At 44.7% G+C, this 23,589-nt stretch overlaps 1 protein-coding gene across 1 annotated transcript; it reads left to right on the plus strand.

The window, feature by feature from the left end:
- The first annotated feature begins 1,752 nt into the window (after positions 1 to 1,752).
- LCT (lactase) lies at positions 1,753 to 23,444 on the plus strand. The gene is made up of 17 exons (XM_009567669.2): positions 1,753 to 2,410; positions 4,566 to 4,645; positions 6,412 to 6,495; positions 7,437 to 7,539; positions 8,161 to 8,239; positions 9,042 to 9,729; positions 10,112 to 10,757; positions 12,336 to 13,895; positions 14,192 to 14,460; positions 15,539 to 15,829; positions 17,055 to 17,253; positions 17,912 to 18,114; positions 18,505 to 18,614; positions 19,459 to 19,593; positions 20,729 to 20,952; positions 21,785 to 22,015; positions 22,708 to 23,444. The coding sequence occupies exons 1-17, from the start codon at positions 1,753 to 1,755 to the stop codon at positions 22,920 to 22,922; spliced, it is 5,775 nt and encodes a 1,924-aa protein (XP_009565964.2). The 3' UTR covers positions 22,923 to 23,444.
- Positions 23,445 to 23,589: the final 145 nt, after the last annotated feature.

The following is a 23,589-nucleotide window of genomic DNA, read 5'->3' on the forward strand; positions in this document are numbered from 1 at the left end:
AACTTGTAAGTGAATTGATAGCTGCCATCATTTGTGAGGGATTTTTAAGACTACATTTGTAAACGTGTTAGTAGATTTTTCTGTATGAAAATTCCACTTAAATTTCTTAATTTCTCAGTTATTTTTTGTATGCTATGGGATTATTAAATAATCTATTAAGAATTAAAAATACCTGAATATTCATCTTGTCAGCCTGATACCAGCACCTTTGTAATAGCATGGAAGATACTGAAGCTATAACTTTTACATATAAGTAGTGTTAAATAGCTGTTTCTGAAGCAGGTTCAGAAATGGAGCTGGTTTGTAAGACAGTCATCTTTTTCCTGTTAGTCTCTGTTGGCTTTGGAGAGATATGCCTTGGTCTAATTAGGCTTGTCATTAAAGATAACAGTTCTATTTAAGGAATCATAAATATTTATTACTAACAACGCTGCCACATCATTAGGCCGTAACTCTAACTGCAGTAACTTTTCTCCACTAATTTCTTTCATAAACGGCATCCTGGGAAATGCTGCATTTCATTAGAAATTGCCACCTACTTGCAACAACAGTTTCATGTTCTTTATTGTTCATTTACTTTCAAAATAAGGGCAGGAAGATGTTTGTTCTTCATCACGTGTTCCTCATTTTCCCAGTTTTTGTTTGATAATAGTTCTTCATGTGGGAGAAAGTGTTTTTTTCTGTTTATCTTCCCAATTCCATATGCTTCCTAGGCAAGGTGCTGTCTGGTTAACACTGCTCTGCTGAAAAATAACCAGGAGGTGGTGCTATAAAGTTCCCATTCAAAAGTTATTCAATCATAACGGAGGGGAAAGAGTATGTAGTTGTTCAGAACAGGAAGCACAATGTTTCAGCAGGCTTTTCAAGACCTCCTAAAAAAAATAGTCACCTGGGAATCAAACAGTCGAACTTCACAAACTGCAATCCCTGTATATGCTGTAAGATCAACTATTTGAGTAAGAGCAAATGTTAAGACATGTTTTCTACTGTAAATTAAAGTTTATATTGCTTGACAGGGCAGTAAGTCCTCATGTGATTTTAGGTATGTTTGAGACAAAGATGCGGTTATTAAAGGAAACTAACTCCGAAACAGAACTGACTTCAATACGGTTACGTCAAATTTTGTGTTTAGTCAATTCAAACATATTCTGTATTTAGGCAGCAAATGTTTTCAGCTCTGCAGTTTTGCTGTATTGGAACGTAGGAAAGCCAAGTTCTCTCTTCCCTGCAGTAGTTCAGGTGGGTGATCTGTATGTGTCTGTGCTGCTGAGAGAGCCTGTGTTTCCAAGACTGAAGAGAGAAGTTCTATGGAAAGAAAGAAAATGATATTCAGGTTCCTTGATGCATTGCCCCAGCCACGCAGATAACTCTACTCCTGTCATTTTCTGCATCTAGGGCTGTGCTGGGATTCCTCTTAAGGCAAAAAAAACCCAAGAGGCAGTAAAAAGCATTTTCTGCTTATTTTAGTTTCCTCTGAAGTGGAGGCAGTGTCAGCAAATGTCAGTTGATGTTCAAGCATAAAGGGGAGCATCTCAGAAAATATTTCTATGTGACCTTTCTCCAGCTAATTATTTGACAGTGATTTTTGCATCCACCTGTTTGTTGGTTCATCTATGGATTGAAATTCCTGATTAGTTATCATTCTGGTGTCAGCTGGCTCTGGGAACATTTATCTGTGTAATAGATAATTGCAGTTAAATATTACTTCTGCTGTAATATAAGTAGCGTGGAATAACCATTTCTGAAGCAGAAATGGAGCTGATTTGTAAGACAGTTGTCGTCTTTCTGTTAGTCTCTCCCAGCCTTGGGATAGATGGGGAATTTGCTCAGAACTTTATTGCCATTGCTGGGCCTTTACCCAGCGAGTTAGTAAATAGATGGCACCTACAGAGCCATGTCCTGCCCGAGGAAGATCAGGGCCCTGCCGTGGCTGAAGCCCAGGATTACGTTTGCCAACAAGCCCTTGTGGCTACTGAGCTGCCCCGGTACTTCTCCCACCTTCATGAGATGGGGGTGACGCATTACAAAGTCTTCCTGCCGTGGGCACGCATTCTTCCGAAGGGGGATGCCAAGAAGCCAGATGAAGCACAAGTGCAGTGCTACCGGGAGCTGCTCAAGACCTTGGTTGCTGCAGACCTCAGGCCAGTGGTCATTCTGCATCACCAGCATCTCCCTGGTGCTGTGGCCGGGCAGGTCACGGGTAGGAAAGCCTTTGCTGACCTTTTTGTGGAATATGCGGAGTTCAGCTTCCGTATTTTTAGGGAGCTGGTCGACGTGTGGCTCACCTTCAGCGACCTGCCGGATGTCCTGAAAAGCCTGCCTTACGATGACCCCCAGTCCCGAGCCCAGGCCCTCGCTGCCGCTCACGGGAGAGCTTACAACCTCTACCACGAGAAATACTCTCCGGCGGGTAAGGAGAATGGGGGGGGGGATGTTTTAATATGACTTTTTCACAAATAGTTTGTGATGGATTTGAATGGCAGCTGCTATGTGCAGTCCCTGTGTGAATGGTCAGTGCGCTCAGAGTTACGTAGACATCCTTGAGTAACAGCTTCCTTCAAATGCCTTCTTTTGACAATTATTTCATAATTTACTGGTAATTGCATCTTACTTGAAATGGCAGCCAAAATAGCTGGGGACAAGATATATGTGTATGTGTGCGTGTTTATATTTAATCTTTTAAGCATCAGGGAAGTATTAAATAGCTTCCAGTTAACTTGAGCAGTTGAAACTAGTGCTTCAAACCCAAACGTTATCATAGTTTCATATGCTTTTTCTCTAAGGGCTGTTGTCCACGTGCTCTTAACTTAAAGACCAGCTGATGCCCCCGGTGAACTGTAGTTTCGTGCTGTTCACAAACCAAACCTTAATTGTATTGTATAACAAAAGTGGGACTGAGACTTAGGGGGAGTCTTTGATCCCTGCTCAGTCACCTCATTTTTAAAGCCTTATTACTTTTTTCAATGTTGAAAACTGGAATTGCAGCTGCTGCTGTTTCAGCTAAGAGAGGAGGATCATGCCATCAGCAAGCAACTGCGCTTATGTGTGACGCATGGTGGCTTTGTCCTTGAGGCATGATGTGTTCCCAAGGAATACAGCTTTGATGGTCCAGACCTGGATGAAGAATCAGGTTAAATTCCACTATCAGCCCTCCATCCAAAAAGTGGACCTCTTTGCAAGTGTATTAATAAAATCCACCTAAAAAAAAATTTGATTGTGGGTTGAAAATGTAATTTCTTATTTAATCAAAGGGAAATCACTTCATTCAACTTTTAAAAGTTAATTTAGGAAATTAAACAAGGCAACATAAAATAAATTAATTACTTTTTAGTGTAAAATGATAATTCTCTCTAGTAGTTACAAATTGCTTTAAAATTAATCAAATCCAGGCTTACTCTGTTTTTTTTTTCTGTGTACAATAAGTCATAATAATCAAGCTGTTTTCTGGATAATAATGCATTTTTGTGACCCACAGAGGAAAGACTAAAAACTTCCTGAAATGTACCTCGTGAGGAAGTCTCCTGTGAGATAATAATAGTGTGAAGAAGTCTGTAATGTACTGTCTTTGACTTTCCTCATTGCAGACAGTGAAGTTTTAAAGTAATTGCATCTTAAATTTGCCTGTTACACAGAGCAAGAGAATTTCACCTCTTCTCAGATGGGGACCGGGGATTTTCCAAGCAGCTGTCGCCTTATGTCTATGTTTTTGGGCTTGGAGTTTTTTCCATCCCAGGCAGACAACCAGTAAAGCTAGCTGAGTCATTGTTTTTTAAAAATTTTTAATTCATTTATTTATTTTAATTCATTTATTTATTTTTAATTCATTTATTTATTTTTAATTCTTCAATTTTCAGGAACGCTTTGCAGTACAGTTCACACCATCTGGTGAGAGCCCTTAAATGCCCCCTTCCCTCCCACATCAGCTGTCCCATGCTTCCTAGCATCTCAGCAGCATCCAGCACAGAATGGATTTTAAACAGTAACCGCTGTAGAACCACCACAAAGGCAGAATTAAAGCTATTTCTTATAATTATGCATGGAGTAGAAGGGCACCCACTGGACATCTGTATTCAGATCCACCTTCCTGTGCCAAGACATAAGGAAGAATTCTAGACATAAGGAAGAATTTCTTCACCATGAGAGTGGTGAGGCCCTGGCACAGGTTGCCCAGGGAGGTTGTGGCTGCCCCATCCCTGGAGGTGTTCAAGGCCAGGTTGGATGGGCCTTGGGAGGCTGATCCAGTGGGATGTCCCTGCCCATGGCAGGGGGGTTGGGACTAGATGATCTTTAAGGTCCCTTCCAACCCAAACTATTCTACGATTCTGAGATGTTTATGAGCAGTCATGATAGGACAAGATCAATTGACAAAGATTCCTTGAACTCTGCTACTGAATTCCTACCTTCCTCAGCTCTCCATTGAAATCTGGAATCAGCTACCTAGGGCACTGCCTGGTATTCCACACCATCTAAAATTTCCAACTGATTTTAAGATAGCTGCAGAGAAGTGGATTTTTTTTTATTTGTCCTTAACACACTATCAATAAATGACTTCTTCTTTTTTCAAGGTGGAAAGCTGTCCATTGCTTTAGGAATGGGTCAAGATTTGGATAATGCTTCATTGGAGTTGCTTTCAGTTTCTCTTCAGGTAACACCTTAGTAGATTTTTTTTTTCCAAAATTAGATAAATTTGTTATGATTTAACTTAATTTTTATGCACTTGTTGACTTGTTGCAAGTTAAATAAAATTTCAGCAAGTTGACCAATTGACCGTTTTGGTCGATTTTACTTATCTGATTAGTCTGATCATGTGAAGCTTGCTGATTTTAAACATGACTTCAGCATCCTTTCTTCTTGGCTGGTAAGCTCTCATTAAGATAAACGCAGATGTATTTACTCTCATAATTGGCAGTTTTATCAATATACATGCTTAAATGACAAGGTGCCCTCAAAAAGTGTATCCATCATCATTTTCTTTGCAAATCTACATAATGCACCACCAGAGAGATAATTTATTGTAAATAACGTTATTGTAAATAACTGTTACTTTATAAGTTTGCTTATTATGTTAGAACACAGACTAAGCTGTGCTAAAAGTGCTCTAGTTGCACAGGGGTGACATAACATGAGGAGAACATAAACCCTACAAAAACGATGACGTCCTTTCTGTAAAGACCAAACTCTCCATTAGTGTTTGTCTTTCCCTAGAGGGTGTGGATGGAGGATGCAGTGAACAAATGAGAGTGCAGAGTTTTTTGCTTGTACTCAACAATCCTTTGAAATGTAGTCCTAGGCTAAGCAATGCTGAAGGCATGACATTTCAAGGTGTGGCTTTTAGGGAGAGGGAAGATGTATTATGTGAGCTGACTAAACTAGAATGAAACCTTGGACTGACAAATAAACTGAAAGCTTATCAGTGTTTTTCCAACTTCATCAGCTGGTTTACTAAAAAAATAATGATCTATCCCTTGAACTTGATGACTTGTAGTAGGATAATGCTTGCAGTTGGGAATGATTAAAGATTTCTCAAGTGAACTTTCCCCGAATGATTATTGATAAGGCCTACATGAACCACATAGTTTTAAAGGTTTCTCTGTCTGATTCATCTCAGACAGTCTTACTAATTAAATAATCAACTGTAAATCATTAATGTTAAACTCATTAAATGCTCCTAGAATTTCATTTAGCTGTCTGAATTTTACTTTGTTTACAAGGAGAGATACAAAATACATCTTCCCATGTACTCATTCTAGAATCATAGAGTAGAATCATAGAATGGTTTGGGTTGGAAGGGACCTCAAAGCCCATCCGTTTCCAACTCCTCTGCCATGGGCAGGGAGACGTCTCACCAGACAAAGCTGTTCATTCCCTATCCAACCTGGCCTTCAGCACCCCCAGGGATGGAGCAGCCGCACCTTCCCTGGGCAACCTATGCCAGTGCCTCACCACTTTCATCGTAAGGAATTTCTTCCTCATGTATCATCTAAATCTTCCCCGTTCCAATTTAAAGCTATCCCCCCTTGTCTTATCAGTGTATGCCCTTGTAAGAAGTCCCTCCCCAGCTTTTCTGTAGCCCCTTCAGGTCCTGGGAGCTGCTCTAAGGTCTCCCCAGAGCCTTCTCTACTCCAGGCTGAACAATCCCAACTCTCTCAGCCTGTCCTCATAGCAGAGGTGCTCTGTTCCTCTGATCATCTTCATAGCCTCCTCTAGACCCATTCCAACAGTTCCATATCCTTCTTTTGTTGGGGATTCATTATTATTATGAACATTATGTTGTCCAAGGCTCCTGTATAGCTGTATGGCTTCTCATTCCAGCAACTTCTCTTTATCAAACATTTCACAATTTTATATATTTTTAATGGAAAACCTGCCAAAATGTGTTTTACTCCAGGATGGTTCTTTTTCTGCTTCCAGGATTCGGTAGACTTTCTCTCTCTCAGCCTGCAGTACCATTGTGGGAATGAAGCAGATTTCTACAAGAAATTGAATGAATTGCAGGTGAGGTTACACACAATGTTGAAATTACAGCAGGAGACAACAAGCTGTGAATATAAGGTGAATTTTGTGTTTCTTGATGCATGTTTAAACAGTTTGGATTTGCTGCAAGAGCTCAGACAATAGTTAAGCTAGGAAACAGCTGCATACTACTCTCTTCTCTGTTGTTATTCTGATTTAAAACCAGGTGTTGGAAAGTGCTGGAAAGGATCTTCTTGGTCAGTGGTCATTATTGATGCAGTAACAACTGGAATGGCATAATTCTTTTGTCCAGGACTGAAAAAACCTCTCTCACATCCTTAGTGTTTAACAAGCTGCTAGGCTAATACCTATATGTGATAAGACGCTGTTTTATTCTAGCGTGGTTTTCCACCATGGTACTAGAAAACCTCACAACTCCTCATCAGTAGAGGCAGTGCTAGAAATGTTAATGAGAATGGGTTTGTGAAAGGATTAGATTACCTGGTAGCAACATCATCAGTGATGTTGTAGGCTTGTACCTGATATTAAACCTTTGGTAGTGAACTGCATTCCTAGCACAATAAGGATCTGCCCATGTGGCTTGGTTGCTTTAGGGTCCCAGTGTGCTGCAGTTACTCCAAAAATCTGGAGTGCGCCATTTATGGCCACAGATTCTTACCAAGTCCATTTTAAAAGAAGGACATAGTTCCTTGTCCTTTTTCGATCATAGGCCTAATACTGAAGGTTTCTTGGGTTTACACTTTGATTTGCATTAGGCTTTTTTTGGATCAGAAAACAATGGTGGGTAGTATTTAGTGGTTGCTCTGCTGATTCATGAATTTAACTTCAAAGAACTTTATCGTTGATTCTTAGTCTTCTAAGTATTTCCTATTCTGTTTTAAAAGCAACAACGCCAAGAGCATGGTTTTACCAGCTGGGTGGTGCTTCTTTTCATAACAAATCTCTGACTTCTGGTTTTGCAGAGTGTCTGGAAGGACATAGAGATCTTGGTTTTTAGTCTGAAATTCCTTGACTGTGGTTCCATGGAAGAGAATCCTTTCATACCAGTAGCTGCCATTGTCACAGGTGAGTGACATATTTCAAGAAGGAGGAAATGTTTTTTAGCTAAGCTCTGCATGGCAGGTTATTGAGGAAATTCAAAATTGTCCAGTCCAGACCGCTGCTATGAGATGAAATAACTTTGTGGTTTCTTTCATAGCCTTCTTGGAAATTAAGGGTGGATGGTGAATGTTGAGGGGAAAGGAAGCAGGAAATCCTCCCCAAAGCTTTTCGTCATTTTCATGTTGGTCCAGGGGAGGTTTAGATTGGATATTAAGAAAAGTTTCTTCACGGAAAGGGTTGTCAAGCACTGGAACAGGCTCCCAGAGAAGTGATGGAGTCCCCATCCCTGGAGATATCTAAAAGAGATGTAGATGTGGTGCTTGGGGACATGGTTTAGTGGTGGACTTAGTTAGGTTCATGTTTGAACTTGATGATCTTAAAGGTCTTTTCCAACTTAAATGATTCTATAGTTTTTTAACATGAAATTGTTAAGTATCTAATAAAAACCCGATATACTTAATCTGAGAAAAATATCTATTAGTTATGAAAAGCACCTCGTTTCTAAAGGTGTCGTTGTATCTACAAGTAGTGCCATGGCATCTAAGTTGTGACTAAGACCATCACTGACCATTTGTTTATTTTCAGCTATTAATAAAGAAGAGACACGTATGATTGGGTATGATGTTAATGAGTTCTTGGACTTCTCGTCATCTCATGTTTTAAGGTACAGGTCTATTAAATCGGATATTATAATAAAATGTTGTCCTCCAGAAACCTATGAGGCAGGCAGACACCAGACAGTTTTAGTGGTAAGGTCTGCAGTTAATTGCTGAAAGGACTGGAAAGGAATGCCTTTCTCTTGAGTTGTCTCTTGCTATTACAGTCAATCCTCTGTCCTTCTGTTACAGGCAATGTAATCCTCTTCCACTCTCATCCTTGATTACCCAAATTGCACCTTTAAGCCAATAGTAACAAGTACGTTTTCCAGGCCTTCTGCTCTTCTCAAGAACAAAATAGTTAAATAAATAAGCAAGTACAAGAGAGGCTTTCTTAGGGGAGAAAGAAGGAAATTGGGTCTGCAGAAACGCAGGAGATGTCATTGTGCAGGGACAGGCTAAGGAATACAGAAGCAGGATTTATTAGTTTTAGCTTATTCCATGGAAACTCGTGAGAGTGATTGTAGCATGTGAAACTGCTGCACACTGTGAGGATTTTGTTTGAACCTTTGACCTAGCTGGAATGAATTATGAGACTCTACCTGCAGGAAATGCATTAGATATATGCATTTAAATATATATAAGATACATAGCACTTGGGCTGCTTTGCAGTTAGCTCATTGCTCTCTGTCTTCCTTTCCTCGCTGGATGGCAGTACGATGGATTGATCCAATGACAAAGGAAATATACCCTGAGTAGCTTATAAGCGTTGAACAGGGAGCTAATAATTCTTTTATCCTCAGTGTTTGCACGTTCTATGACGCTAACATCCACCGTGGAGATTTTAACTTCTTTTTATTCTATTTCCAGCAAAACAAATACTCTACAGGGGAACGCAGATGCTGTTCTTGCCCCTCGCTCCTCCTATCAAACAGTTTGGGAAATGTTTGCTGAACAGTCTGAATTGGAGAGAGATTCTTTTCTGCAAGATGTTTTCCCAAATGGTTTCCTCTGGGGCACGTCCACGGGTGCCTTTAACGTCGAAGGGGCTTGGGCAGAAGATGGGAAAGGGGAGAGTGTCTGGGATCAGTTTGGCCATGCAGGTCATGTCTACATGAACCAAACGGCAGATGTGGCATGTGACAGCTACTACAAAACCAACTACGATATTTACCTACTTAGGGGTCTTCATCCCCAACTCTACAAGTTTTCTGTATCCTGGTCTAGGATTTTCCCTGCTGGCACCAATGAGACCATCAACTCCAAGGGTGTTGATTATTACAACCAATTAATTAACCACTTGCTAGACTCTAACATTGAGCCCATGGTGACGCTGTTCCACTGGGACCTCCCCCAGGCTCTTCAGGTTCTTGGTGGCTGGCAGAATGACAGTATCATAGATGCTTTTGTAAACTACGCAGACTTCTGCTTTTCCACTTTTGGGGACCGGGTCAAGTTCTGGATTACTTTCCATGAGCCTTGGGTTATCAGCTATGCTGGCTATGGCACCGGAGAGCATCCTCCAGGAATCACTGACCCAGGAACAGCATCTTACAAGGTAGGGACGCAGAAATAACAAGGATCTTGCAGCTGCCATTGTTGTTCTTTTTCCTCTGATGGTTCTGTAGTTCAACTATGTTCAAGCCTTATGTGGCCTCTGAGACAACTATTTGCTTGTTGGATTCATGATACTTGCAAACAATGGGTTAGTTAATAGATGCCAGATGCTTTCATTTTTTCTGCTCTGAAAGCAGGTGTTGATGGATAACCAGATTCTTCTGCTTATTCCAAAAGCTACTGCACTCTCTGGCTGTGATTATTTGTTTTGTCAAGGTTTCTTCTTTTGGATGAGACAATGTTCTCAAGTGGCAATGATCTCAGTGCTTGAGAGTTCTTGTGCAAAGCAGCGTGACATGTATTCCTCTGCTTTCTGCCCCCAGGTGGCTCACACAATTCTCAAGGCTCACGCGAAGGTTTGGCACTTGTATAATGACAAATATCGTTCTCAGCAGCTGGGAAAAGTGGGGCTGGTGCTGAACTCGGATTGGGCTGAACCCAAGAATCCAAGCAGCTCTGAGGATGTGAGGGCATCTGAGAGGTACCTGCAGTTCATGCTTGGCTGGTTCGCTCACCCTATATTTGTTAATGGTGATTACCCAGACATCCTGAAGGCTCAGATCCAGGATGTAAACCAGCAGTGCTCCACAACAGTTGCTCAGCTGCCTCTGTTTACAGATGAGGAGAAGTCCTGGGTGAAAGGGACTGCAGATTTTTTTGGTCTTTCCCATTACACTTCCCACCTGGTCAGCGCAGTGACTAACAGGACCTGCACACCAGGCTACGAGAGCATCGGCAACTTCGCCTTGCATGCAGATCCTTCTTGGCCACAGTCTGCCTCTTCTTGGATCCATGTGGTCCCTTGGGGGTTAAGAAGGCTGCTGAAGTTTGTCTCCCAGGAATATACAGGGACAAAGATCCCAATTTACATAGCAGGAAATGGTGTGCCGACAGGAGACACAGGGGATCTTATTAATGACACTCTGCGAGTGGATTATTTCCGCAGGTACATCAACGAGGCGCTGAAAGGTATGGAGAAATGGAGTTTGTTTGATTTTTTTTAATAATGGCAAATAGTTATTCTATCCCTACCACGGTGGTTAACTGTAAAATATCACCACTTGCGCAGTGGTGCGAGGTCAGCTGCCTATTGTGTGTGCACTGTGAGCTCGTATACTTCAGCCTGTCTGGTTTAACACTTTTAACACTTCCATCAGTGTGTTGAAAGCTTGGTCAAGAAGATCAAACACCAGACTCTCATCACCAGCTTATTTAAACCAGCATATTTAATAAAGCTTTCCTGACAGAACTGATTTGTGTATCTCAAGAGAAAATCATGGAAGTCTGTTTAGATATGGGAATAGATTTTTCATATATGCAGATTAATGCAGCCTGGACCCTAACATCAGTCCTTCCATCAGCTCCCCTGAAGATGATTTGCCTCCAGACAGGCTCTTGCCCATAGAGATCTCCTAGCTCAGGGCTGAGCTGCCTTTACTGCTGCAGATCTAACTGGCAGCACCCTGTACTATCTCAGGTAAGAATTTTTAGGGAGATTATTTATATCTCAATTGTTTTGAGCAAGGTTCAAGATGTGCTTTTATCTATGCAAACTATGTATCACAGAATCACAGAGTGGTTTGCGTTGGAAGGGACCTTAAAGCCCATCCAGTTCCAACTCCCCTGCCATGGGCAGGGACACCTTCCACCAGACCACACTGCTCAAAGCCCCATCCAACCTGGCCTTGAACACCTACAGGGAAGGGGCATCCACGACTTCCCTGAGCAACCTGTGCCATCAATCCATGTAAAAATAATATTAGTGACTGAAGTTCTGGACAGGTATAGAGGTCTGAGATTTTGAATAGAGGTTTGGCTGATACTCTTGAGATGCACAAATCGGTACTGTCAGAAAAGCTCGATTAAATATGCTGTATTAAATAGGTTGGTGATGAGTGAACAGCATTTGATCTTCTTGACCTAGTTCTCAGCATACTGATAGAAGTGTTAAGAGCTACAGAAAACACAATTTAGCATTGCTGTTTTGCCTCAGCAAAAGGAAAGAAGATGGACTGAGTGTGGGAAATGAACTTTTCTGGGATGAGAGAGATGTAGGGTTTCTTTGTAGGCAATGTGAGGAGGGGTGCTGGACTTTCCTCTGCTGGTTTTGGATACGCTGCTCTGCTAAGAGGACTCTCCTGTGCTCAGAGAAGACAGGCAAGCACTAAATACACTTAACATTTCAGTTTAACTACAGTGTTAAACCTAAAAGTGCACCATATCCTTGAATACATGAACTGTGCTTGAAACCTGGAGCACAGGGAAAGGGGTACCAGAGGCACAAGCGTTCCATACTCAAATATCTCTTGACTAATATTTATTTTCTTATGCATTTTTATCTCTAAGCATTTGAGCAGCTCCTGTTACAGTGCTGACTGCTTTTCTTGCCAGGTAATCGAAGTGCCTGGGTTTCTTTTTTTGCCTAAAAGCCCCCATTCATAGATGTTTGGTTTATCCCACTGTTACCTTCAGTTGTGACGCTTACATTGTGCGGTGTTCATAAAATGTTCAAATGAATAACAGTGTCTTGTACTGTTTCTGTGACAGCGGTAAAACTGGACGCAGTTGATGTTCAGTCGTATATTGCTCGATCCCTTGTTGACGGCTTTGAAGGCCCCATGGGTTACAGCCTAAAATTTGGGCTCCATCACGTGAATTTTGAAGATAGCAACAGGCCAAGGACTCCCAAGGCATCCGCTTATTTCTATTCCAGTGTTATTGAAAAAAATGGTTTCCCATCCAAAGTCTTGGACAGATCTTCTGCACCGGTGCTGTTTGACCTACCTGTGCCATCAAAGTTGCCGAGTTTACCAGCATCGGAAGTTCCCTCCATGGCAAAGGTTGTCTGGCAGAAGTTTTCATCTCAAACAGAACTTGAAAGGGACACATATGTTTATGGGACATTCCCAGAAGACTTTACATGGGGTGTGTCTTCTTCTGCCTACCAGATAGAGGGGGGCTGGGATGCTGATGGCAAAGGACCAAGCATCTGGGATACCTTCACCCACGTCCCAGGGAATATAAAGAATAATGATAATGGAGATATAGCTTGTGATAGCTACAACAAGGTGGAGGAAGATATTTACCTGCTGAGAGCCTTAGGGGTAAAGAACTACCGTTTCTCCCTGTCCTGGTCTCGAATTTTCCCCAGTGGAAGGAACAACTCAATAAACAGTCATGGAGTTGACTACTATAACCGTCTCATTGATGGATTGGTTGCAAACAGCATCACTCCAATCGTTACTCTCTACCACTGGGACCTGCCACAAGCTCTCCAGGACATCGGTGGCTGGGAGAACAGTGTGCTGATTGACCTGTTCAATAGTTTTGCAGACTTCTGTTTCCAGACCTTTGGGGACAGGGTGAAGTTCTGGATTACGTTCAATGAACCCCAAGTCATCGCCTGGGTTGGCTATGGCACTGGGGAATTTCCACCCAACATCAACGACCCGGGCAGTGCTCCGTACAAGGTTGCCCACATCCTACTGAAAGCTCACGCCAGGGTCTACCACACGTATGATGACAAATACAGAGCGAGCCAGGGCGGGGTCATTGCCCTGTGTCCCAACATTGACTGGGCTGAGCCGCAGACACCAAGCGACCCCAGGGACATCGAAGCTGCAGACAGGTACCTGCAGTTTTTGGTGGGGTGGTTCACACACCCGATTTTCAAAAATGGGGACTACCCCGAGGTCATGAAGTGGAAAGTTGGGAACAGGAGTGAACTCCAGAACCTTCCATCATCTCGCCTACCAGCTTTCACTGCGGAGGAGCAGGAATACATCAGGGGTACGGCAGATGTTTTCTGTTTCAATACCTACACCTCCAAAATCGTCACCCACGCAACGACCCGGTTGAGGCCCTTCTCTTATGAGTATGACCAGGAAGTTCTAACAAAGGTTGACAGCTCCTGGCCCCCCTCAGCTCTTACTAACCAGCGGGCTGTGGCCTGGGGCCTGAGGCGGCTGCTGAACTGGATCAAAGAAGAATATGGAAATCCCCCAATATATATAATTGAGAATGGAGTGGGGATAGAGACCAAATCAGATGTTGATGACAATTCCAGGATATTTTACCACAAAACCTACATTGATGAAGCTTTAAAAGGTACGAGTGTTCACTTTTGTTCTGTTGGTGGTGTGCGTGTTTCTCCTCTCTGGACTCCTGGTGACTTTATTCCTCTGAAAAGTAGTTTTTAAAAGTAGTTGATGTCAGTCTTCAGGTACAGCCTTTACATGGCTGTTTGTGTCCTCCAGATGTGAAGAGTCTCTTAATCATCTTAGCTGACCATTGCCAGCTTTACGAAGCCAGAAGTGTGTATTTACTCGCTTGTGAGTTCCTTGTGGTTCATTTAATGTGCAATGACAATGCTCATGCTCTGTCATTTGTTTCTGGTCTTTCAGCTTACAAATTGGATGGTGTTAATCTGAGAGGATACAACGCTTGGTCTTTTATGGATAACTTTGAATGGTCAAATGGTTATGATCCAAAATTTGGATTGCACCAGGTTGATTTTGACAATCCCAACAGGCCAAGAACCCCAAAGCGCTCTGCTGTGTACTATGCAGAAATCATCCGCAATAATGGTATACCATTGCCAAAGGAAGATGAATTTTTATACGGAGAGTTTCCAAAGAACTTTTGGTGGAGTGTAGCAACTTCAGCATATCAGGTTAGGAAACTGAGAATCATAGATTCTCTTGGTTGGAAAAGACCTTTGAAATCATTGAGTCTAACTATACCTGTTCACTCCTAAACCATATCCCTGAGCACCTCATCTACCTGTCTTTTAAACACTTCCAGGGACTGTGACTCCACCACTTCCCTGGACAGCCTCTGCCAATGCCTGATAACCTTTTTGGTGAAGAAATTTTCCTGATGTCCAACCAGAACCTCCTCTGGGGCAACTCGAGGCCATTTCCCCTCGTCCTATTGCCTGTCACATGGAAGAAGAGACCAACGCCCACCTCCCTACAACCTCCTTTCAGGCAGTTATAGACAGTGATAAGGTCTCCCCTCAGCCTTCTTTTCTCCAGGGTAAACAACCCCAGTTCCCTCAGTTGCCCCTCATAACACTTGTTCTCCAGCCCCTTCACCAGCTTCATTGCCCTTCTCTGGACCTCAATGTCCTTCTTCTAGTGAGGGGTCCAAAACTGTGGCCTCACCAATGCCAGGTACAGGGGCAGAGTCACTTCCCTGGTACTGCTGGCCATGCTGTTTCTGATACAAGTCAGGATGCTTTTGCCCTTCTTGGACACTGGTGTTGTCAACCAACACCTCCAGGTCCTTCTCTGCCAGCAGCTTTCTAGCTTCTTTTTTTCGGCTGGGCTTTTAAAGTATCTGTGGACGGTTAATTCATTTTGGATGAGACACTTACAGCTTACGTAACGTTAGGTTTTACCTTATGTGAGGGTTGGTGTAAAAACAGCTGTAAAGGGGAGGAACTTGGAGACATTTAAGGCCTCGATTATACCCACAGGAATTGAGGCAGGAGCATGGGCTTCACAAGAGCCGACCAACATGGAGCAGCAGGTGAACTGCAACAGTGCCTGTCCTCTGCTGTTGTGCTTTGCCTTGAGCCCCCAGGAGGTCTTACTAGTTTGGTACAGCAGAAACATTGCTGTTTCTAGTCTTGAGCTGATAAGTCAAAATATTATGTGGTGCTACAGAGACCAGCAGGCTCAATTCTTTGCTAGGCCAAGACCTAAGTTTGAGGTTTGCTAACAACCCTTCTCCATCTTCCATTACAGATTGAGGGAGGATGGAGAGCAGATGGGAAAGGACTTAGTATTTGGGACCAGTTTTCTCACACTCCCTTGAAAATCAGCAATGATGACACTGGAGACGTATCTTGTGACAGTTACCACAGGATGGAGGAGGACGTGGAAATGCTGAAAAGCCTCAAGGTGTCTCACTATCGCTTTTCCATCTCCTGGTCCCGCGTTCTCCCAGATGGGACCACCAGATACATCAATGAAAAGGGACTGAACTACTATGAAAGGCTTATTGATGCACTTCTGGCAGCTAACATCGTGCCTCAGGTAACTAAAATTGGTAACTTTCAGGTAACTAAAAGCCAGCAGAACCCAAGGCTTCTGCTCAGGGTACGCCTGTGTTTCTATACTCCTCCACCTAGAAATAGTTTTTCATTGTGTCCTGCAAGGAAACATGGCTTTTGCATAAGAAGTAGGAGTATAGTGATCAGTTGGAAATTACTCCCGAGAAAGATCTCGGTAACCTTCCTTTTGGCTGTTTCAAATTACCTTCTTGTCCCTCATGTGCTTGCAAGTGAATTCCACAAGGATCTGTGCCATGATCTTTGCAGAGACTGAGGTGGGCTGCCCAGCCTGTAGTTCCCAGGATCCTCCTTCTTGCCTTTCTTGGAAATGGGTTCACATTCTTTCCCCTGGATTCAGGAGGCTCCACTGCTCAGCACGGTTTGTCACATGTAATAGACCATGACCTCAGCTCTTTCAGTGCTGTGGAGTGAATCTCACCTGTCCCCATAGTCTTGGGAATGAGCAGCTTTTTTTTCTTCTTCTGCCCATTGCATCCCCGCTGCTGGCAGTCCCCGTGCTCCCCAGAACACGCTGGGATGCGTAGGGAGCACACACTGGCTGCACCAAACGCTGCGTCCGTGTGTGTGCAGACGATACAGGGGCCAATCCAGGAGTATCTCCACGAGCATCAGATCATGCCTTGGCAAATCTGGGCCTTTGTGGCTTTGCTCTGGACTGGTCCAATGGACAAAGCAGCCTGAACAGGCATTCTCTTGGGCTGTTTTTACCTGAGAGTCACGCAGGTGCAGCCGTTCTTCACTGACCAGTTCTTGCTGCCATGGGGTTGTGGTGGGTTTTGGTGAAAGCTTCATCTTCACCAACAGGCAGTCCCTGGAGTTCGCATCATTTCCCCATGGCCTAAAGAGAGTGAAACCCTGACAAAAAGGTATTTACTTTATTTGAGTGCACAAATGATCACTACAAACCCAGACACCATTGGGAACGGGCAGCTGCAGGTCAAAGCTCAGTTTAGTTATGTTCAAAATAAGGCCGGGTCAATGCCACAGAATCATAGAATCAGAATCATAGAATAGTTTGGGTCGGAAGGGACCTTAAAGATCATCCAGTTCCAGCCCCCTGCCATGGGCAGGGACACCTCCCACTGGATCAGGCTGCCCAAAGCCCCATCCAACCTGGCCTTGGTGTCTTTATTTCCAAAAGTAAGAGTGACTGGCTGAGTCCTTTCTCTCGCTGTCTCTCCCCACAGGTAACTCTCTATCACTGGGACCTCCCACAGGCTCTGCAGAATATCGGTGGGTGGGAGAACGATACCATAGTGCAAAGGTTTAAAGAATATGCTGAGCTCCTTTTCCAGAGGCTGGGAGACAAAGTGAAATTTTGGATAACCATCAATGAACCCTACAACACTGCGTACATGGGCTACGGCCTCGGCACAGCTGCTCCAGGTAAGGTTGTTGGGCAAAACCTCAGAGCTTTCACAGCACTCTTGGCACGACTCTAGTTTGTGCTGCAGCAGAGTAAATTTGCCAGGGGCTTGCAAAAGCAGAGCAAGGAAGACACTGTAGTGGTGATAAATGGGGTTTGGGCTGCTGTGGACTCCTTTCACTTTGCCTGTCCCCTCCAAAACCCATCCTCCTTCTCCTCCTCTAATCCACCCCTCCTCCGCATCCTCTGGATTTCACTTGCTGGCTGGAGCAAACTCCACTTCCAGACCAGCTCCGGGGACTGTGGAGAAGGTTAAGGGCTGGAGGAGGGCCAGGCTCAGCTGTAGATCGAAGCAAGGGGAGGGGAGGGGTGGGAAGTGGCCTGAACACACAGCTTTCTGCTCTCCATACTGGTGACAGGAGGCTGTTGTTAGGGCTGGCAGCCGTGCAGAGCTGAACCAGCCCATGTCCCCCCACAGGGGAAGGAAGGGGCAGCGTGGGGTCCTTCAGCATCTCTGCCAAAGCAGAGATTCCAGCCCAGGGCTGGGCCCGAGGGCATCAAGTGCTGCGCAGTTATTCCTTAGCTGGCAGTGCTGGGTGTCCTGGATGTTGTGTTAATTTGGGAAGCAGCCAATGAGAAAGCTGGGAACTGCTGCCCTCGCTGTCACTGTCTCTGCAGGCATCTCCATTCGGCCAGGGCGAGCCCCTTACATAGTGGGACACAACTTAATAAAGGCCCATGCAGAAGCCTGGCACCTCTACAACGAGACGTACCGGGCAAAACAGGGAGGAATTATCTCCATCACCATCAACTCTGACTGGGCAGAACCAAGGAACCCACACAACCAAGAGGACGTTGATGCTGCCAGACGATTCTTGCAGGTACAGAGACATCCTGTTATGGCTCTCTCTGTTGTTCTGGGGTTTGTTCATGGTGGAAGCCCAATCCTGGGTGCTGGAGATGTCCAAAATGCAGGTGAGCATCTTACTGCTTCAGCCGGAAAGCAAAGGAAGGGCCAGGGGTATCACTGCAAGGAAATGTGTCACCCTTTTCTGGTGGCTGATCATGGATGCAGCGGAAATGAGACAAAATACGATTGCAGTGCCAAAGGCTTATTATGTTTGCTGCCATTAATGGGCATCGCTGCGTATGTCCCTGAGCCTGTTCCTTACATGTTCAAGTACCAGCTGTAAAGCAGCACAAGAAAGAGAAATGGTTAAATCCCTTGGTTTGCTACATAATTTATCCTTCTCCTTTATTTCTTGGCTTAGTTTCTTCCAGGTTGGTTTGCTCATCCCATTTTCAAAAACGGCGATTATAACGAAGTGATGAAAAGGAGGATTCGGGAGCGCAGTCTGGCGCAGGGGCTGAACCAGTCCCGGTAAGAGCCCAGGCCCACACCTGCCTTTGGTCAAGTTGCTGCATTGTAACCTGCTTTTCTGGAAGAAGAGCTCAATTTCAATGACTCTGTTGCAGTGTTACTGTAAAAATCTTGCAGTATCCTCACAGAAACACTCCAGCGTACATTTTGTCTGTTGCCCATCTTTGTCTCTTGCAAACTAAATTCATTATTATGCCGTATCTTTGGAGCAGTGAGTTGGCAGCTCAGAGTGCTACAGGAAATGATCAGCGTCGGGCACAGTGCTTTACCTGCCCAGGGTTGTTTTGGGGCCTCACTACAAGAAGGACTTTGAGGTGCTGAAGTGCATCCAGAGAAGGGCGACGAAGCTGGTGAAGGGGCTGGAGCACAAGTGTTAAGAGGACAGGCTGGGACACCTGGGGTTGTTTAGCCTGGAGAAGAGGAGGCTGAAAGGAGACCTGAAAGGAGGTTGTAGCGAGGTGGGTGCTGGTCTCATCTCCCAAGTAACAAGCAATAGGATGAGAGGAAATGGCCTCGAGTTGTGTCAGGGATGTTTAGACTGGATATTAGGAAAAATTTCTTTACTGGAAGAGTCGTGAAGCATTGGAACCTGCTGTCCAGGGAAATGGTGGAGTCACCATCCCTGGAAGTATTCAGATAATGTGTAGATGTGGCACTTCAGGAACATGGTTTAATAGGCATAGTGGGGTTGGGTGGATGGGTGGACTGGGTGATCTCAGAGGCCTTTTCCAACCTTGCTTAGTTTAGTTTATACAGCCCTGGGAAGGGGTGGAAGCCAATGAGGAAGCCCTGACGAGCTTTACATTTTGTGAGGTTTATGCTTTTTTTCTGGTTTCCATTGCAGACTTCCAGAATTTACTGAAAGTGAAAAGCAAAGAATTAAAGGCACATATGACTACTTCGGTCTGAATCATTACACTACAGTTTTAACCTACAACGTGAACTACCCTGCCGGCGTTCTCTCGTATGACTCCGACAGGTAAGACATGAGTAGAAATTATTGGGGATAGTGAAATGTTCACGCCTGGGCCAACAGAGCAGTGTAACCTGCTAGCAACTAAACCCACAAGATGGGTATTTTAAGCCATTAAAACCAATAGTAGGGAAAATATCCCCAACCAGTGCCTTGTGGTGCTCTTGTTTTTACAAAAGTGCAGCAGCAGCTCCTTTTTTTACAGACTTGATGATAAAAGTGAATGTTTAAAAGAGAACAAAGAAAATCAGAGGATCTACTGAAGGAAGGAATCTGGACTTCTCAGTCTCCCAGTGGTTTAGGATCAGCTGGAAACAGTATTTATATTTCCTGCCTCTCATCTGCAGTTTGAACAGCCAGATTGTCCTACTTTATGGATGCTGATCCTGTTGCTGTTAAACAGTTGCCCGTTCCCTCACCACAAATGGTAAATGTAGTTTGAAGCCTAAATAGCTAAATCACTTCACTGTCAGGTATTCGTGAGTCAAGATTTTTAGTTGGATACCAATTTCTTTCCCCAGCTTCAAAAAGTAAACACCCTCAGACACAGGGCGTGAATGCTGGGGTTGCCCTGTGCAGGGACAGGAGTTGGACTCAATGATCCATGTGTGCCCCTTCCAACTCAGGATATTCTGCGATTCTAAATAGGAGCTTTCCAGTCTTTCTGATGAGAACTGAGGTGATGGTGGGACCACACACAGGGGTGAGTGTAAGGTTTCCACAAAGAAGACAGGAAAGAATTATAACTTCCCTTTGCTGCCGCATCCCAGCCCCTGTGGTTTAGCCCTGTAGATGGGCACCAGGCTCAGTCTTGCGTTCCCGGACATAGGTATAAATGGCATTGTGCATTGAACAGTACAAGTGGTGTCAAAGGACCAAGAGTAGGCGCTGACATCACATCCTCAGCCACAGCTGATTTATGAAGAACCCAAACTCAAAACAAAGCCTGGGAAGTGTTTTCCAGAGGCTCGTGAGCACCTGCACCCCCTCACCCCACTGTGCTCTCACCAGCCTGCTGGGAGGTCACCTCTGGCTCAGTTCCCACAGGGCTCAGCACAGTATTTTGCACCCGTGAGGTGCCAGGCACAGCCACAGGCGCTTGGGACCAGCCTCTTGATCCGCGTGTCCTCCTCCTCCGCAGGGGCGTAGCTTCGGTCACCGACCGCAGCTGGCTGAACTCTGGTTCCTTCTGGCTGAAGGTGACACCCTTTGGTTTCCGAAAGCTCCTGAGATGGATAAAGGAAGAGTACAACAACCCTCCCATTTATGTGACTGAAAATGGGATCTCGGAAAGGGGAGACTTGGGCTTCAATGACACTTGGCGATCACATTACTATCGGAGCTACATTAACGAAGCACTGAAAGGTAGGAATGATTACTTAAATCCAATCATCCCAATCTCTAGAGAGCAGCAGCATCTCGCCATGAGACTGATGAGTATAAAGCAAGTTGTGAAGGGCTGAAAGACCCCTGCCATCACACTCAAGTTACACGCTTACGTGGGTTAAACCTGTGTCCATGTCTGGGAGCCTTTGGGAACCAGGAAAAGTGATGGGAAGGAGGAACAAACCCAGGGGTCAGTAGGGTGACTGCAGCCTCCTGACGTGGCTGCATCTGGCAGGAGGGTTCCACTACTTGATGAGGTAACAAATACCTATTTTGATTTCTGGTGTGACCAAGTGCTGTGTCTAAAACCAAATCTTTTAAAAACCAAACCAAAATCCCCAGCCTGCGCTGGCTGCCAAGCGGCCCCGGGGAAGGGCTTTTTCACTTTGCTTCCCTGACAGCCCGGGAGCTGCTGGCCAGGTGCAGTGAGCGCTCGTTTGCTGCCTTTTAGCAGCGAGGGCCCCACAAGCACTTGTTCAAGCAATGGTTGTACGTTGATGGCTTTTCTTCTCTGCTCCTAAACCTTTGCTTCTTGGATAAAAGCTTTGGGTTTTGGAGCAGAACAAAGCAGTCTCAGTGCTGGCAGCACCCTGGCTGCTCAGTAGCTGTACCGTGGCAGCAGAATCAGCTTTAAGCAACTGAGCCAAGGCAACACAGACAGTGCTGGGAATGGGGAGAAGGTAAAACCAGTGAGGCTGATGTGGCCATAATCTCACAGCGCTTGGCACCCTGCGGCCACGCAGCAACCTGGAGCAACGCTGGCCTAGTGGCGATGCCTCCCCTTACCTGTTCTCTCTGATCCTGGCAACAGCCGTTGTGCTCGACGGTGTCGACTTACGAGGCTACACCGCCTGGACGCTGATGGACAACTTTGAGTGGGCAGTGGGCTTTGATGAGAGGTTTGGGTTCTACCACGTGAACTTCACAGACCCCAGCTTGCCGCGGCGCCCCAAGGCCTCTGCCAGGCAATACTCGCAGATCATCAACTGCAACGGGTTTCCAGACCCAGCAGTGGGCCCACATCCCTGCCTGGAACTGGAAGGTAAGTGATGTGGCACAATTCACGCTTGTGCATCCGATTCTAATCCCAAAAGATTCCTACCATCTGCAGTCTTTATTTTAAGACACCACTGTTTCCTGCAATATTCTTTTTAGGGGTTCCAGTAGTGCACTGAGGAATGGGTCTGGTTAGGACTGAAGGTGGTTCATGTGGAATTGCGTCACTTCCACATGCAAATCCATAAACAATAACTAAATGTTGTGCAATAGCATCTCAACATGTGCCTGTCTCCAAAATCCAGCAAAAAAACTACTCCATTCTACTTTTCTCTGACAGCACTGCCAAACCACACACATTATTCCCAAATTATTATTTCTAACAATTTATAATGCTTTCTATGAATCTGGGTTTTGGGTAAGCCCTTGGAAATGTTGTCATTTGTGTTCTCTGAGGGAGAGGGGTACATTGAACAGCAACCATTTCAGCGTTGGTTTTTAGGTTTGACCAGCTTTTGGGGATGACCAGAGAACACTTCTCGCTCTCAGAGTCTCGAGAGTTACACCACGAGCCTCAGCTGTGCCTTTGCTCAGAGCTAGAATTGTGACAGTCTCTAATCAAGAAGGATTACACCAAACAGCAACATCAAAAGCCTCGCAGAGGCCCAAAGCAGCAAAGCACACACGAATGGAGGAGTTTCCTCCAACCCTGTACTAATGCTCTTACTGTTTCCCCAGGGCCAGTGACACCTACAGCCACCACCCCAGAACTGGCTGACAGCGTGCACTTTTTGGGACTGGACTTGACATCCCAAAGTGCAGGAACAGCACTCTATGTGCTTTTTGCTCTTTCTGCAGTTGGAGCATTGGGCTTGGCTATTTTTGCATTTATGTACAGAAAATCATCCAAAAGATCCCGCAAACCATCACACACAGAACTTAGTAGACTGTGAAGTTTTCACTTGCTAAAGCATTTGGTTTGGTTTTTATAGAAGAAAGCCTAAGTAAAGAAACCTGCATGTACTGCTGCAGCTTTGTGCCACGCCTTAGGGATGGCTCATCTTCATCCTGTTTGCTCACCAAACTCAAAATATAAAGGAAAACTTTCCTCTGTATTACCTGTCTCTCCTCTCTCTAGGCATTATTTGATTTCTTTGAGACAAAAATAAAATGGCTTGTTCCTACCTGCAGAAGGGTTCTGAACCAAAAGTTCCATCTGTTCTCACTGCCTCATCTCCCCACGGACGATGCAGGTCTCATCCAGGGATCTGAGAGCAGCCCCCAGGAGCCCTACTGCCTCACAGGGGTTTTTAAGACAAGTTACAGTCTACCCTGGTGAAAAATGCCCTGGGAGAGGGTGCTGCCCTATCGCAGCTACAGTGTTGTGTTCCCCTGCCGTTCCTTTATTTCACACAATATTTTTTGAATAATGTATCATAAATTATTAAAACACCAGTAGGAGTGGCCTGAGTAGCATGGACAACTCCCGAGGGAGGTCATTTAAATGGGAACAAGACGTTTGTCCGCTATACTTGAACCGTCAGTGTGTGATCGATGCCAACTGCTGCTTCCTTAGGCCACAAGTTCTGCACGGGGGCTTTACAGGAGAAGGCAGTCACA

The sequence above is a fragment of the Cuculus canorus genome, chromosome 6 (assembly GCF_017976375.1).
Source record: "Cuculus canorus isolate bCucCan1 chromosome 6, bCucCan1.pri, whole genome shotgun sequence".
Classification (NCBI taxonomy): Eukaryota; Metazoa; Chordata; class Aves; order Cuculiformes; family Cuculidae; genus Cuculus; species Cuculus canorus.